General features: G+C 35.5%; 1 protein-coding gene across 1 annotated transcript in view; it reads left to right on the forward strand.

Annotated features, from left to right (window-relative positions):
- The window catches only part of IL1RAPL2 (interleukin 1 receptor accessory protein like 2), a 1,329,588-nt gene that overhangs the window by 1,275,161 nt on the left and 36,613 nt on the right, over positions 1–17,814 (forward strand). The window contains exon 8 of the mRNA XM_035712073.2: positions 16,595–16,740. Within this exon, the coding sequence (XP_035567966.1) occupies positions 16,595–16,740 (146 nt within the window). The remainder of the gene's footprint in view (positions 1–16,594; positions 16,741–17,814) is intronic.

Consider the following 17,814-nt stretch of genomic DNA (forward strand, 5'->3'; position numbering starts at 1 on the left):
CATTAACCTTCTGAAAGCCTATGAAAAATAGTGAACTTACTTCTAGGAATAAAAGTACATGAAAGGTGTCTGAATTAGTCATTTGTCATCAGGGAAATGCAAATTAAAACTCTGGAATAACACTTTATACTCACTAGGCTGGCTATAATCAAAAAGATTTTAACAAGTGTTGGCTAGGATGTGGAGATATTAAAAGCCTCATACACTTCTGATGGGAGTGAAAAATGGTACAGCCACTGCCAGCCACAGTCTGGCAGTTCCTCAAATCATTAAATGTATAGTTATTAGCAGTTCCCATCCTAGGTATATAACCAAGAAAAATCAAAGCATACATCCGCACAAAAACTTGTATGCAAATGTTCATTGCAGCATTATTCATAACAGACAAAATGTAGAAACAACCTAAATGTCTATCAACTGATGAATGGATGATTAAAATGTGGTATATTCATACAGAGAAATATTATTCACCTATAAAAAGGAATGAGTAAAGTATTGATATGTACTACAACATGGATGAACCTTGAAAACATACTCAGTGAAAGAAGCTAGTGGGAAAAAAACTACATATTATATGCTTTCATTTATATGAAATGTCTAGAATACGAAAATCTGTAAAGACAGAAAGAAAGTAGGTTAGTGGTTGCTTAGGGCTGGTGGGGATGGAGGGATAGGGATAAATACCTAAAGTGTATGGGTGATTTCTTTTTAGCGAAGTGGAAACAATATAACATAAAATGCACTATTTTAAAGCATACAAATTAGTGACATTTAGTTCATTCAAAATGTTGTGCAACTACAACCACTATCTAGTTCCAGAAAATTTGTTTTGTTCCAAAACAAAACCCTGTACCCATTAAGCAATCTGAAGCTTCTTTTTGAGGTGATGCAAATGTTACAAAATTGACTGTGGCAATGGTTGCACATATCTGTGAATATAGTAAAAAACCGTGAATTGTACAGTTTAAATGGATAAATTGTATGTGAATTATATCTCAATAATGTTAAAAAGTTCCGATCAATTGCCTGGCACAAAACAGATGTTCAGAAAAATAATATTATTTTTAAATAATTCTTAGCTATTAATTCCCATTTAAAGTTTAAGTTGCCTAATTATTAATACTTTATTAGCCAATTTCAAGTTAAGGTTTATGAAATTAATGAAACTGAATTTATTTTAAATTATTTTAGAAGATATGTGTTTAGAATTATTCTTAATGTACTTTCCTATAAAAGACTTTAAGGGTTACTCTTCTTTAAAAAAAGAAATTGATTCCCACAGGACAAGTGGTAGGTACAATGGTGCATAGTAGAAAAATTTCTACTACCAAAAAAGCTCAGAGCTATGTTTAATGATCAACGGTAGTAGTTATATGAGCCTAAGATAATTATCTCTCTTTTCCTGTGTATGCCTGCCTGACTGGATTGTTCTAAATAAGCAAATTTAATGGGGGTACAATTGACATACCGTAAACAGCACACAATTTAAAACAATCTGTGGGGGCTGATATATGTATATACCTATGAGACTATCACCATTGTCAAAATAATGAACATACAAATCACCCACAAGTTTCTCCTTTGTAATCCCTCCCTCTCCCCTACTTCCACAACACTGATATGTCACTATAAATCGATTTGCATTTTCTAGAATTTTATATAAATATAATAATGCAGTATGTGCTTTTCTGGTCTGGATTATTTCATCTAACACAATTATTTTGAGATTCATCCATCTTGTTAGATGTAACACTAGTTCATGCTTTTTATTGCCAAGTAGTATTCCATTATATGGATATAAACATCTGGTCATTTGTTGATGGATATTTGGATTATTTCCAGTTTAAGGGCTATTCCAGATAAAGCTGCTATGAACATTCACTTATGCATCTTTTCATGCCCATATATTTCCTTTTTCTTGAGTAAATACCAAAACATGAAGTGCCTGAAATATATAGTAGATGTACCTTCTTTATTAGTTCATTTTTTAGCTCTATTTTAAGAACAATGTTTTTAGAATAACTTTAGATTTTCAGAAAAAAATGTGAAGGTGAGATCTTAGTCTGCTTGGGCTGCTATAACAAAAATTCTATAGATGAGGTAGCTTAAACAACAAATATTTATTTCTTCTGGTTCTGGAGACTGGAAAGTTCAAGATCAAGGTACCAGCAGATTTAATGTCTGATGAGAGCCTACTTCATCTTCTCACTATACCCTCACATGTCCTCACATGATGGAAAGGTGAGAAAACTCTCAGAGTTTCTTTTGTAAGGGCACTAATCCCATTCATTAGGGCTCCTCTCTCATGACCTAATCACCTTCCCCAAAGCCCCAACTTTTAACAGTATCATATTAAAAGTTAAAATTTCAATATATGAATGTTTGCTAGTGAAAAGGGCTACAAACATTGAGTCCATAGCAGATAGTATAGAGAGTTCCTACATACCCCATACCCAGCTTTCCTTGTTATTAACATCTTAAGTTACTCTGTTACATTTATTACATAATGAACCAAAATTGATATATTATCATTAACAAAAGTCCATATTTTATTCAAATTTCATTAGTTTTTACCTACTCTTCTTTTTTTTTTTCTTCAGGGCTATTTAACTTTTAAGAGTCTGCCAAACTATATTCCAAACTGTTTATACCATTTTAAAAAAGAAAAGTTAGGCGCTATTGCTGCTCTCTACCAGCAAATGATTAGAATGGTGAGAGACAAAGCATACAATATGAAACAGTTCAGTCTAGTCCAAGCTGTTTTATTAGATGCAAACAAACCAACCAGATAGCACAGTAGGAAGTCTACCTTTCAGGACTTGCAAAATGCCATTGTTTATTTGATTGTGTTATATTCTCTTTCTCCACTCTTCCCAACTCTCCCCATAAAAGGGTACATATCTATGTTTGCAATGGAGTTAAGTAACGTGGAGCTTCTTTTGAAAAATTTTCAAAACCCTGCTAGCTAACTAAAGATATCTTCAAGAAGTGTAAACGAAGAGGCAAGGATTCCTAACCAAGATAAATACATAGTCAGCAATTTTGTAATATTAATTATATGATCCTGATCTATTTGAGAGCTTGTGTGGGTGCAGGAATTCCTTCAGGATATGGTCATTTATGCTAACACGGGAGTTAATTACTAGATTCTGTCCTCTAGCCTTCAAAGCCAATGTCCTTGAAAGAAAGCACGTTTTTCTTTTTTAAGATTTATTTATTTATTTATTTATTTATTTATTTATTTATTTATTTATGATAGACATAGAGAGAGAGATTGAGAGAGGCAGAGACACAGGAGGAGGGAGAAGCAGGCTCCACGCCGGGAGCCCGCCGTGGGACTTGATCCCGGGAATCCAGGATCGCGCCCTGGGTAAAGGCTGAGCCACCCAGGGATCCCCGCATATAAGATTTTTAAACAGCATGGCAGATTGTAACAAATTTGATAGTTTCATTAAAAAATGCTAATAATAGGGACAGCCTGGGTGGCTCAGCGGTTTAGCGCCGCCTTCAGCCCCGGGCATGATCCTGGAGACTCAGCATCGAGTCCCACATCAGGCTCCCTGCATGGAGCCTGCTTCTTCCTCTGCCTGTCTCTGCCTCTGCCTCTCTCTCTCTCTCTCTCTCTCTCTCTCAATCTCTGTCTCTCATAAATAAATAAATAAATAAATATTTTTTTTAAAATGCTAGGGGCCGCCCCAGTGGCGCAGCGGTTTGGCGCTGCCTGCAGCCCAGGGTGTGATCCTGGGGACCTGGAATCGAGTCCTACATCGGGCTCCTTGCATGGAACCTGCTTCTCCCTCTGCCTGTCTCTCTCTCTCTCTCTCTCTCTCTCTCTCTGTATCTCTCATGAATAAATGCGTAAAATCTTTTTAAAAATGCTAATAATATCATTAGTTCTACCAAGAGATCTGCATTCTTTCATAGCCTACACTTTTTCTCCAAGGAAACCAGTTCTGATGGTAGAATGCTGAAATGTTAAGTTGAGGATTCCTCTCAAAAGCATTTCTGGAAACAAAATTTTCTTATGGATGCATGGCTTTCCCTCAGGATATTGTATTTGCTTCATATTTTAATTGATTCATAGTTCTAATGTTGTGTGTGCATGTCAGAAGTTCACTGCTCCATAGATCTGAGAAGTGTGGATGTAAATAAATTGCTCTCAAGCAGTTGATTTGTGGAGAACCTGCCATAGAGACATTGTGTCTGACAGGAGGACTGGCCACACTGCCTAGGTTCTCAATTTCCTGAGCATCAGCTTGATCCTAGAAGTATGTGTTGCAACTTTTTTTTCTTACTATTGTCCCTGAGGAATAGAGAACTTTGAAAAAAAATCTACCTAGGGAAAAACCTTGGATCTTTACCAAAGGCTTGATGAAATAATGTAACTCAGACTACAGTATGTTCAACTTATGTACAAAGCAGTCCCTCTGCAAGCTTAACTAGCATATTTGATCAAATCCTGTGGAGGGTTTTAGAGTTATCATTTGTCTGCTCTCTGGGTTACTTTGACCACAGTGGCTCCTTGCATCTCCTGACTTGCAACCTATTGTCAAAGCACTCAGACTCCACTCTGTGCACACAGATTCTCCTTTATGTCCCTTTAGCAGAAATTGGCATAGGCCTCCCAATTCTCTTATGTTGCTAAGAGACAGCCTTAAGGAAATCTGAACCCAAATGTAGTATACATTCACAACTGCCAGTCTATTTCATACAACTGCATCCCAGATTTTACAATGACCCCAGAAGATGTCATCTGCAGGGATGTTAAAAGGAATTTGGTACGTGTAGTAGCATAAGCTGCAATTGTGCAAGTTTGGTTAGTTTTATCTACCAGTTTAAAGTCATTGCAACAAGCTGCTCTCTATAGGCTCTACCATGTCTACTCAGAGAAGTCAAGTAATCATTGGGAGGAGACCCAATGGAAATCATCATTAGGAAAGAACATCCTAATTTCTGACCCTCTGTTAAAGCTAATGGGAAAAGTTTGCAAAATAGCATAAGAGATAAAAAGGAGTATAGTCTTTGGTGGGTGTGAGCATTCTCAAAAGACCAATCCAGCTCCATGTAGATGATTTCCTTTTAATTAATCTTACCAGAGTCTTAAAAATTAAAAAATAAAATGGCTTTCTAGTGAGGTATGTATTGCACAGTGCTAATAAAAAATGTCAGAGAAATTGAACTCGTCCTATTAAACAACAAAAATAGTTTCTACGCTTGCCTGCAAGATTATGAATTGGATCTGATTGTCAAAGGAGATTGCATGAATTTCATTGCAATTGCTTTGCCCCAATGGAGAGTAATTTTTTTATTATAAATCTCACTTTACAAATCTTCCTATCAATATCTAATGTTTTTTTCCCTTTGGCAATACCACAAAACATTTACCAAGTGTTTCATAATTATTGCGCTGAGAAACATATTCGATTGATCTTAAGGTTTTTCAAACAAGCTTCTTAAAAATGAAAATAATTTTATTTACTTTAAATTCCTTAAAGGCTACCAGTTGTATATGGGTTTTGTTTGGTTTTAGTTTTGGTTTCTTCACTCCTACTTCCACCACTTTCTGACCTTCTGTTTTCATTTCTTTAGCATAACACCCTCTCCTTGAATGAGTAAAATGTTCTTAACAAAGAAGGGAATGTGGTACATGTATGAAAAGACTTTATTCTTAAAATAAAGTGTGCCTACATATAAAGATCCCAAATAGCCTTCTAATAACTAATCAACTAAAATATGGAGCTGTTAATATGTAGTTTGTCCCCCAAATATAAACTATTGAAGTCTCATGCAGCCCAAGGCAAAATAATGTGCTCCATTTTGGTAACTTCCCACCATACTTTTTTAGTGCCTTGAAGCACCCCGTCTGCTCCGGCCTTCCTTACATTGAGCTAACACACACACACACACACACACACACGCACACGCACATCCCATCTCTTCCCCCATTCTTATCTTGTCTCATTAGAAGAAAGAACAGTGATCAATCACTTTGCTTTTGATTTAAGTAAGTTTCAAATCTTATGATGTATATGTGGATGTAGATTTTTGTAAGTCATGAGGAGGCTTCAGTGGAAAAGTAAACTTCATAAGCAGCATAGTTTTACCTAGGAGTAGTCTTAATTGCCAGTTATCTGAAGGATGAATTTTAGAGGAATGATGACTCTACTATTCACAGTTCTAATTCCACAGTGGATCTTAGCCTTGATCTATGCATAAAATATTTAAAGCCTACGTAAGACATATTTGTTATATCTCTTCTTTTACTGAGCATACTCCAGATGCCCAGTCTCAAATATAATGTCCTATAAGCTACTCTAGACAAGAATCTACAATTTGCAAATAATAATGATAATAATAAATACTAATAATTCCTCTTCATGTTTTATTTACTACACAGTAGATTGCAAAGGCATTTTGGCATCCTAAATTACATTGGGATTTTCATGATAGTCATCTGAGATAAATAGTATCAGTTTATTTGACAAAATTTAAAAAAAATTGGTTTAGAGACTGAGGAAAAGATGGTCCTGGGCAGTTTGTTTACAGTTCCAGTAGAGCTAGACTGAATTCATCAAAACATAACTAGCAAGAATCCTCAGTTGCACAGAATGTCTTATTGTACTCCATATTTAGGATGTAGAGTCAAAACTTGTCTGGGACTGAAAGAATGAAAATCAGTCTGGACTAAGAATAAGCAGCCCTACTATTAATCAGCCTGGGAGGACAGACAGATAAAGCCAGCTGCGAAGTTAACAGAAAGCACTGTTTCTCCCAAGGTCATGCAGCAATTGTAAAATGCCATAACAACCCCACCTCATTTAAGTGACTACTGCTTTCTTACCAGTGATGCCCTAGACCTGCTTTGCTATTTTCATATATTACTGGAAATACCCAATTGCTAAGTCATCCTTGCCTCCTGACAGTTCTCAACCCCTGGTCAATCTTCCCTTCCCCCAAGCCTGCCTTAAAAATCCCAACCAATCCAGAATTTATCAGGGCTTTCCTAGACTCTACTCAGAATCTTTTAGTGGAAATCTAAACATTACAAAAAATGCTTTCTTCCTACATTCAATTGAGGAATGATCCACAGTTACTCTGAAGTTTCCCATCTTCCATGTATTCAGTCAATAAATCTGATTTTGTCAGACTATAAGCTTGATCCTGATCACTAAGTCTTTAATAGGTACTGAAGATGACATTAAAAGAAATATTTTGTTTAAGAGGTTTTTTTTAAACATAATCCTATTCTTGATATTCTCAATCCTCATTCCTGGACAATGGTTACTCATACTCATAATAACTCAGAAACTGCAGTATACCTAGACATCACAAGCAGACTCAATTTGATTTAAGATGAATGGTAATTAGGATTAGATGTTTTATTTTATGTTAGTTTAGGGGAATCAAGACTCTTCGCTTTATTTCATGCTAGATTTTTAAAAAATGTCCAGATTCATTGAAGTATGAGTATAAAAATTGTGTATATTTAGGGTATATAATATAATGTTTTGGTATATGTATACATTGCAAATCAAGCTAAACTATAATCAAACTAATTAATTTATTCACCGCCATACATAGTTACAATTTTGTGTGTGTGCATGGTGAAAACACTTGCAATTTACTCTCCTAGCAAATTTCAAGTATACAGTACACTTATTACTAACTATACTCATCATGCTATACGTTAGGTCTCTAGAACTATTCATCATATAACTGAATGACCAGCATCTCTCCATTTCTTCCTCCAGGTCTTGGTAACCATTATTCTATTCTGCTACTATGAGTTTGGTGTTTTTATATTCCACATATAAGTGACATAATATCATAAAGTATATTTCATTCACTGACTATTTCACTTTGCATATTATTCTTCAGGTTCCTTTATGTTGTTGCAAATGACAACTTTTACTTATTTTTTAAGACTGAATAATACTCTATTGTATATATAAACCACATTTTTTTAAAACCATTCATCTATTGATGGACACAGGTTGTTTCCATATTTTGGCTATTATATAATGCTGCAATGAACATGAGAGTGAAAATATCTGAGATCCTGATTTCATTTCCTTTGCATTTATACCCAGAAGTGGGATTGCTAGATCATATCGTAGTTATATTTTTAATTTTTTGAGGAATATCTCTATTGTTGTCTATAGGAGCTGCACCAGTTTATATTCCAACCAACAGTGTACAGCGTTCTCTTTTATCCATATCCTGGTCAACAATTTTTATTTTTTGTCTTTCTGATAATAGGCAATCTAACAAGTGGGAGATGATATATCATTGTGATTTTGATTTGCATTTTCCTGATGATAGTGAAGTTGAACAACTTTTATATTCCCATTGGCCATTTATATGACTTTTTTGGAGAAATATTTATTCAGGTCCTTTGCCCATTTTTAATAAGGTTATTTGGCTTATTTGTTTTATTTTGTTTTTATATTGAGTTGTAAGGGTTCCTTATATGTTTTAACTCATTATCAGATATATGGTTTGCAAATCTTTACTCCTACTCCCTAAGTTATATTTCCACACTTTTTTTTCCAGAGAGAGGAGTGGGGAGAGGAAAAAGAAGAGGGAGAAAAAGAATCTTAAACAGGCTCCACACCCACTGCATAGCCCAACACAGGGCTCTATCTCACAACCGTAAGATCATGACCTGAGCCAAAATCAAGTCAAATGCTTAACCGACTGAGCCACCCAGGTGCCCTTAACCACTCCTTTTTGATAGAATATAATTGACATACATTATATTAGTTTTAGGTGTACAACATAATGATTTTATTTTTGTACATATTGCAAAATGAGCACCACAATAAGTCTAGCTACATTTGTCACCATACATAGTTACAGATTTGTGTTTCTTGTAATGAGCAACTTTAAGATTTAATCTATTAGCAACTTTCAAATATGTAACACAATATTATTAAATATACTTGCCATGTTGTACATTACATCCCCATCACTTATTTATTTTGTAATTGGACATTTGTACCTTTTAATTTCCTTCACCCATTTTGCCCACCCCTCAAACCCCTGCCTCTCTATCAATGTGATCTTTGTATCTATGAGCTTGTGGGGTTTTTATTTTTTTAGATTCCACATGTAAGTGAGATCACATGGTATTTTAGAAACTTTTTAGTTTGTTGCAATCCCACTTGTCTTTCTTTTTTGTCTGTTTGTTGTTTGTTTGTTTGTTTGTTTGTTTTTTGCCTGTGCTTTTGGTATCATATACAAAAAATCATTGACTAGGCCAATGTCAGAAAGTTTTTCCCTATGTTTTCTGCTAGCAGTTTTATGATTTTGATCATATGTTTAAGTATTTAATCCTTTTTGGCTGGACTTTTGTATCTGATGTGAGAAAGGGTCCAATTTTATTCTTATGTATGTGGATATAAAGTTTTCCCAATACTACTTATTGAAGAGACTATCCTTTCCCCATTGTGTATTTTTGATATGCTTTTGGAAGATCTATTGATCATAGATTGTAGATTTATTTCTGGTGTCTATACAGTTCTGTCTGTATGTCTGTTTTTATACTAAGCCATACTGTTTCGATAACTGTTGCTTTGTGATAAAATTTGAAATCAGGAAGTGTGATCCCTCCATCTTTGCTCTCCTTGTTCAAGATTATTTTGGCTATTTGAGGTCTTTTGTGGTTCCATATATTTTAGTATATTTTTACTATTTCTGTAAAAAAACGCTATTGGAATTTTAATAGGCATTACACTGAATCTGTAGATCACTTTGGGTGGTGTAGACAGTTTAACGATCTTAATTCTTCCAATATATGAATACAGGACGTATTTCCATTTATCTGTTTTCTTTAATTTCTTTCATCAACATTTTATAATTTTCACTATACACATCATTCACCTCTGTGTTTAAGTTTATTCCCATGTATTTTATTATTTTTGTTGCCAATGGATGGAATTGTTTTCTTAATTTCCTTTTAGTGGCTTCTCTGGTTTCACTGAGCACTTTATGTGCTTTTATTATCTCTTCTCTCTTAGCATATCAATTGTACTCTTAAAAAATTTACTGGTAGTCCTACACTTTACAATATATATTTACAACTAATCTAAGTACACTTTTAAATAATACTATACTGCTTCACAGGTAGTGTAGGTACCTTATAACAGTAATTAATTTCACTTACACACAAATTATAATCACCAAATACATTGATGCTATTGTGTTTCAAATTTCCAACTTTATTAAGAATGATTCATAAATATAATTGTATATATTTAAAGTGTACAATGTGATAATATATACCTTGTAGAATAATTATCAAGATCAAGGTAATTAATACATCCATCAGCTCACACAGTTAATATAATTAACTCTTGTTTTAAATGTGATGAGAGGGATCCCTGTGTGGCTCAGTGGTTTAATGCCTGCCTTCGGCCCAGGGCATGATCCTGGAGTCCCAGGATTGAGTCCCACATCGGGGTCCCTGCATGGAGACTGCTTCTCCCTCTGCCTATGTCTCTGCCTCTCTCTCTCTCTCTCTCTCTGTCTCATGAATAAATAAATAAAATCTTTAGAAAAAATAAATGTGATAAGAATGTCTAAGATCTACTCTCAGCAACTTTCATATATGCAATACCATATTGTTAACTATAGTCACTGCGCTGTGTAATAGTTCCTCAGAACTTGTTTTTCTTATAACTGCTATTATTGCTATTGTTGTTCTAAACAAACAGTTACATGCTAGATAAATTATGAATAGAAAAAATAAAATATTTTATCTCCATTCATTTCTTCTCTAACACTTTTTTTCATTTTATAGATCCAAATTTCTGACCTATATCATTTTCATTTTTTATGAAAAACTTTTAAGCTGCTTGCAAGACAGGTTTACTGGCAACAAATTCCCTCATTTTTATTGGTCTGAGAAACTCTATTTCTCCTTCACTTTTGATGAATAATTTAGATGGATACAGTATTTTAGGTTGGTGGTCATTTTTTTCAACACTTCATATATTTAACTCCACTATTCTTGCTTGCATGGCTTCTAAAGATAAGTCTAATGTATTTTGTATTCTTGTTCTTGTATAGGTACTTATATTTCCTCTGCATCACTTCAAGATTTTCTCTTTGTTCTGATTTTCTGCAGTTACAATATGATATATCAAGGTGTGCATTTTTTAGTATTCATTCTGCTTAGTATCCTCTGAGCTTCCTGAAATCTGTGGTTTGGAGTCTTTCATTAATTTTGGAAAATTATCAGCTCTAATACTTTAAAAATTTCTAAGTGTTCCTTTCTTTCTTCTCATTTTGGTATTTCCATTATATGTATCTTATTATTTTTGTAATTATCCTTTAAGAGTTCCATGTTTTATTCCATTTTTCATATCTTTTTCTCTTTACATTTTAGTTTAGGAGATTTCTATCGATGTATCTTCAAGATCACAATTTCTTCAGCTCTGTCATCACTGATGAGCCCATGAAAAGCATTCTTTATTTCTATTACTCTTATTGTGTTTTTATTTCTAGTATTTTCTTTTGATTCTTAGAGTTTCCATCTCTCTGGTTACATTACCCATCTGTTGATATATATTGTTCACTTTTCTCATGGATCCTTTAACATATTAAACATAGTTATTTTGCATTCTTAATCTGATCATTTCAAAATCTCTGCCATTTCTGAATATAGTTCTGATGTGTGCTTTGTCTCTTCAGACTGTGTTCTTTGGGTTTTGTTTGGGAGGGGTTTGAGGGGTTGTTATTTTTTTCTTATTTTTTCTTTTTAACATGTTTTTGGTAATTCTGTTGTTGCAAACCCATATTATGTATCGGATAAAAGGAACTGAGGTAAACAGGCTTTCAGAGTGAGATTTTATGTTTGTGTTGTTAGGCTGTGCTTACTATTAGCTATAGTTGTAGGTGTAAGAGGATAAGATATCCTTTAATGTACTTGTTTATGTCTCTACTGTTTTCTTTGTGTTTTCCTAGAGACTGCTTCTTAAATAGGGTCTGAGCTATGCAGTTCTTTCAGCTGAAAGCCCTTGTTATACAGGAGCCTGATTGCTGTGGTGGTAAGCATTCTATAATCCTATGATAAAGTCTCAGTCTTTTAGTGAGCCTGTGCCTCAGAGCTATGACCTTCACAACTGCTTCTCAGCTTTCCTCCTTTTTTTTTTTAAGTGAGACAAGAAAGTTTGAGGGGGGCTGGAGTTGGGTATTGTATTTCATTTCCCTCAGGTAGGCTAGGTTTGGTAAAATTCAAGTAGTTTAGGCTCTGATAAAAGAGTTTCCCTTTGGGGGAGGCCTTTGTTTAGAAGGGAATGCTCTGGGCTCATTTCAGGATAGTTGCTTTTTTAAATTCCCCTGACAGAAACATAGGGAAAATTTTCTGTGATCTTCCCCTAAGATCCTGGTAAGGCTCCTAGAAACAAACCTCTTGAAAATGTGGGTATCCCAAAGATTAGATTTCATGGAGTTTTTAAACTCTCAGACTTGTGTGTAGTGGCTCTATAGTGACTTATCAGTTATAGTTTGTTTCTACCTGTACTGGCTCTTGGTCCTTGTTTTCTGTTCCCACTATATTATGATTCTCAGTATTTGCCTCCGTCTCAAGTTTCAGGGTGAGAGTTTGCCCTGTGACCTCAACTCTCTGATAGATCTAAGAATTGTTCATTTTAATTTTCTTCGGCTGTTTTTCTTATTGTAAGGATGAGTGACAACTTCCAAACTCTTTTTAGTATTAGTTTTTAAGAATAGGTCTTGACTAAATAAAAATTTTGAAGGTGGTGATTTCTGTCACCTGAACTTACTATTTTTTTTATTTTTCCAGTGTTTGTTGTTGCATATAACTTACCTTCGATGTTAATCCTTGGAATAAAATGCTTCTGAAGTTATTTGAAGTATATCCCAGGATCCCCTCATTTGTATCCTCCATTCCAAAACCAGTCTCGTTGGTGTCTTTCTTTCATATATTCTGCCAAAACCTGTTTCTGTCTTCCATCCAAAAAAAACACTCCTTTATTCCTTTTGTCTAGGAAGATTCTTCTCAAGCCTTTACTTTTTAATGTAGTCAAAATAGTCTCTCCCTTCTTTGAAACCTCTTTGTAAGCATGGCTGTACCACTCTTCTTCACTTCATTATGTCTATATTTTTTCAACTTGTAGATCTTGTCTCTTGTTTAAATTTTACTGCTTACTGGGAGCAGGGACCTGGTATTTTTTTAAAGAGAGAGAGAGAGAGCATGCATGTGCACATACACAAATGGGACAAAGGGCAGAGGAAAGGGAGAGGGAGAGAGAAAATCTTAAGCAAGCTCCACACCCAGCACAGATCCCAATGCAGGGCTCAACCTCATGACCCTGAGATCTGAGGGTTCAGACCCTTGCACATCTGCGAGGAGGGGCCTGGTGGCACCTGCAACAGGTGAGGGGAGGCCTGCGCCCCGGCCTGCCCAGGCCCCTAGCTGAACACACACCTTGACCTCTAGACTCTTTCAGCAGCTGCCGGGTCAGATCCTTGCCTCTGCTTGTGATTAGCTCAGTGTGTGTCTCTGAAATCTCCCCCTTTCCCTAGGACAGAGCAAGTTCCCCAACAACGACCTAGTCCACATTAAAGGGAACTAACTATGGGAAGGAAACTTCCAGCTGAATGAATAGGAAACTTATCTGCTCATGTTGGGGGGGGGGGAATAAAGCTTTTAAACTATACAACATAGAAGGAAAAAAAAAAAAACTGAACCAAAATCAAGAGTCAGAAACTTAACTGACTGAGCCACCCAGGCACCCCAGGAACCTGGTCTTTTAATGTTTATATTTATCTTACACCAAATGTCTAGCCCAGAGCCAGGCACTTAGTAGAGGATTGACAAAGAATCATTGGTAGGTTGTTATATACATGTATATATCAGTATTTGCTAGGAAATTATGATTGCTCTACTAAGTGATTTGTGGATAAAAACATCAGCTGACTCTAACTCCCATAAAGCAAGTCACTTCTAGATTTTCAAGAGTGATAATGAAGACACCTCATATATATTAATAGATGGACGAAGGATCATTTTTCAATTACTCCCTTCAGATTCTTTCTGCAGCCTGTGAGGAGCTGTTTTTGGAAACTGCATTAGAAATTAAGAGGGGAAAGGCTTGGTCTGGAAGGACAGGATCAGCTTTCTGCTTCATGCTTGGCAGAGGCTGTGGCTGCCCTGCACATGAAGCTTTAAATCAAACTTAATTTGTGGTGTTTAAGCAGCTTCTGGTACTAAAGGGGCTTCTTCCATTGCAGGTTACACAGAACTAAAATAATTGAGTGTAGTGGGATTTACCCATAACAGGGAGAAAATGGAGAAAGTAAAATTCAATATAAATCCTGAAGACAGCAAATTCCCATTTTTCCTTGGTTAGGTATATGTTGAGAGAGGAAAATTCTAACTTTATCCAGGAAGAAGAAAGTTAATAGAAAGACTACCAATAGAATGTGGTTAAGAAAATTCTTACATTTGTCTAGTTCAGCAATGGTACATTAATGTAAAGGGCAAGAGACTTACTCAAGTTACAAATGCCAGTATTATCAACTCCCAGATATGTGTATCATTGGAAGGATACAGAAACAGAGCTTTTTAAAAGCATGTGTATTTTGGAATATAATCTGAGCTTCAGATTTCACTGTGGGAGACTCTCAGATTCTAGGAACTCTGCTCCACCAACCCAACTTTAAGCCTTTTTTCTCTCAAAGTGGAACCAGAAGAGATTGGGCCGACTGAATTTTTAAATATCAATAAATATCATTTTAATACTTTTGTAGGGATGCCTGGGTGGCTCATCGGTTGAGCATCTACCTTTGGCTCAGGGCATGATTCCGGAGTCCGGGGATCGAGTCTCACATCGGGCTTCCAGCATGGAGCTTGCTTCTCCCTCCACCTATGTCTCTACCTCTCTCTCTCTCTCTCTCTCTCTCTCTCTCTCTCTCTCTCTCTGCCTCTCACAAATAAATAAATAAAATCTTTAAAAATATATTTTTGTAGGAGACAAAATGTAAACAATCTAAATCTGATAATGAAATGTTGATGTTTAGTTGCATTCCTTTGCATGTGTACAGCGCTATTTACCTTTTAAATTACTTTAACCCATTTTACCCTCATAACAAAGTTAAGTAGGGTAGGTATTTTTCCCAACTTAAAGCTGAGTTATATTAAGGCACCATTGACTTAATGACTTTGTAAAGATCCAGCTCGAACTTGTAAATTGGAGGCCTATACTTAGAACCCAAATTTCTTGTGTGGGAAATATCAGAAACGGAGACAGAACGTAAAGACTGCTAACTCTGGGAAACGAACTAGGGGTGGTAGAAGGGGAGGAGGGCGGGGGGTGGGAGTGAATGGGTGACGGGCACTGGGTGTTATTCTGTATGTTAGTAAATTGAACACCAATAAAAAAAAAATAAAAATAAAAATAAAAAGGAAAAAAAAAAAAAAAGAACCCAAATTTCTCTGAGCATAGCTGTCTTTTCCAACTTTATGCTAAATGCCAGTAAATTAGAGGGTTCTTCTCTGCATTCATAATCAGGTGTCCAAAAAGGATATGAGAATTAACTCCAGTGCTCCAAATTTCTATCTTGCAACACATGTGTTTAAGAACCTCATCCCAGGGGTACCTGGATGGCTCAGTCAGTTAAATACATACATATATACATACATACATACATACATACATACATATCTTTTTTAAAAAGCAGGAGACAGAAAAGTCAGCAGGATACCCACTTTCACCTCAGTCAGGAGTCAGCTGTCCATTGGTGAGAATTTAACTCTGAAGAAACAGGAAGCACACTCCTAGGATAGGTTCCTGGCAACTCATTTCCTCTGTAAAGAACACCTATTCCTGACCGTCCACGACCCTTTGCAACTTCACTTGAGAAAGCAAAAAGCAGGACTATGAGAAAATGTCACATAGGACAGTGTTTTCCCTGTGATGGGAGAAAGAAGAAAGACAAACAGGGAGCAGTGTCTGGAAAAGGCAAGGCCATGACAGAGGGCTAGCATCATTGGCGGGTTAGGGCACAGAGCGTATGCCTTCATTGGACAAATGCAGGAGGAAAGTAAAGAATAGACTTCTCATGGATATTTGGGGATAGAAATACACTAACCACTTTCAGTTTACTTCTTATAAGGCAAGCATTTTCAAGGCTCATTTCTTTACCTTTTGACCCTCTGTTGCCAAAACTCTAACCTCTAATACAAACACTACATCTATTGATTTTTTCCCTTCATGGCATGGTGCAAAAACCTAATCTGTTTTCATAAATTCAGCTTAGAACATGGAGCCCAATGTTTCCTCCTTTTTGCCACACAAATCATGTCAGCTTCATTTATCAAAGCCTACTGGTATGGTAATATTACTTTTTGCTGAGTGAATTCCTCACTTTTATCCTTTTCCATCTAATCTTTACATCAAGAGTAAATTTTTGTGTTTTCTTGTTGAAGGTTCCATACATAAAAGCCACTCAAGATTCTCCATGCCCACTGGAGACCTTGTCAGCTACATAATCATCTGCAATTTTTGCATGGCTGCTCTCTTCCCACATCAAACCAATTCAACTAAGAGTACTGTCTTTATTTCAGGCTCCTGAAAGAGCATCTTGGAGAAAAAGAAGTTGAATTGGCACTCATCTTTGATTCAGTGGTGGAGGCTGACCTGGCAAATTATACCTGCCATGTGGAAAACCGAAATGGACGGAAACATGCCAGTGTTCTGCTGCGTAAAAAGGGTATTTATTTTTATAACTATTACTATGGTTTGTTTAACTACCAAGTAACTATTGAAGTTAAATATGCTTCTTAGCCTTATTTTATCATTTAGCATGAACTTCTATTGAGCATTTTGTCTTTTTAAGGAAAAATATCTCTTTTGCTATGGATTTTAACATAAAATGCCTATAATCTTCTACCCATTAGGATGTAGATAAATAAAATGAAACGTTGTTATGTGTTAAATTCGGTGAGATAAAATGTACCTGGGTTATAAGAGTTACATTAACTTTGATAGGTATTGACATTCAAATTTTTCTCTGTACTTCACCATCTTATATTGCTTAAGTGAAAAACTAAAGATTTTGTTATTGTATAAGAAGCAAAGCCACTTTTTAATTCCCTGACTAAAATATAAATAAAAATAATGAAGACTATCATAATATTCTTATAATTGTTATAATAAAGATTGTAAACAATATTTCATGATAATGACCTAGTGTTAAGAGGCGTCTGGCAGGTGTATAACCTTTAAAATAATTTGGCATTTATGGAAATCCCTCTGTAAATTTGGTTCCAGATAGGGTGGAAATTGTATGTAATGGACAAAGAAAAGAAACTAAATTTACAGATAAAGGAGATAAAAGCAAATATAGGAACAACAATCCCAGCAGCTGGAACAGCTTCTGAGATTGGCTCTTACCCTGCCACAACTCTTGATTACTGAAAAAAGCTAAATATTTCTGTATGTGTGCATCTGGCAAAGGTTTATGTAAATGTAACAGAACAAATGTTCTCAGTCAGTGTTCTTGTTGTCTAAGCTATAGAGCAATAGAACAGATTTAGTCAACAAGGTCAGTAGTTGTAACTCTTAACCAAGATGGAATTTCTATTTTCCAGCCAACCCTAATACTTGACCTTTACCAGCAGTTCTAGGAGAAGCAAGAAAATGTGATTATTCTGAGAATAATGCTTTTATCTCTCTAGTACCATTTCTTACTCAATTGGACTTGATTCCATCTTAAAGTAATGGAGTTTTTAAGTATAAAGGAGTCTAATGTGGAAAGTGAAATCAGTTGACCCTGGTTGAAGGG

This window comes from Canis lupus, chromosome X (assembly GCF_003254725.2).
Source record: "Canis lupus dingo isolate Sandy chromosome X, ASM325472v2, whole genome shotgun sequence".
Lineage (NCBI taxonomy): Eukaryota > Metazoa > Chordata > Mammalia > Carnivora > Canidae > Canis > Canis lupus.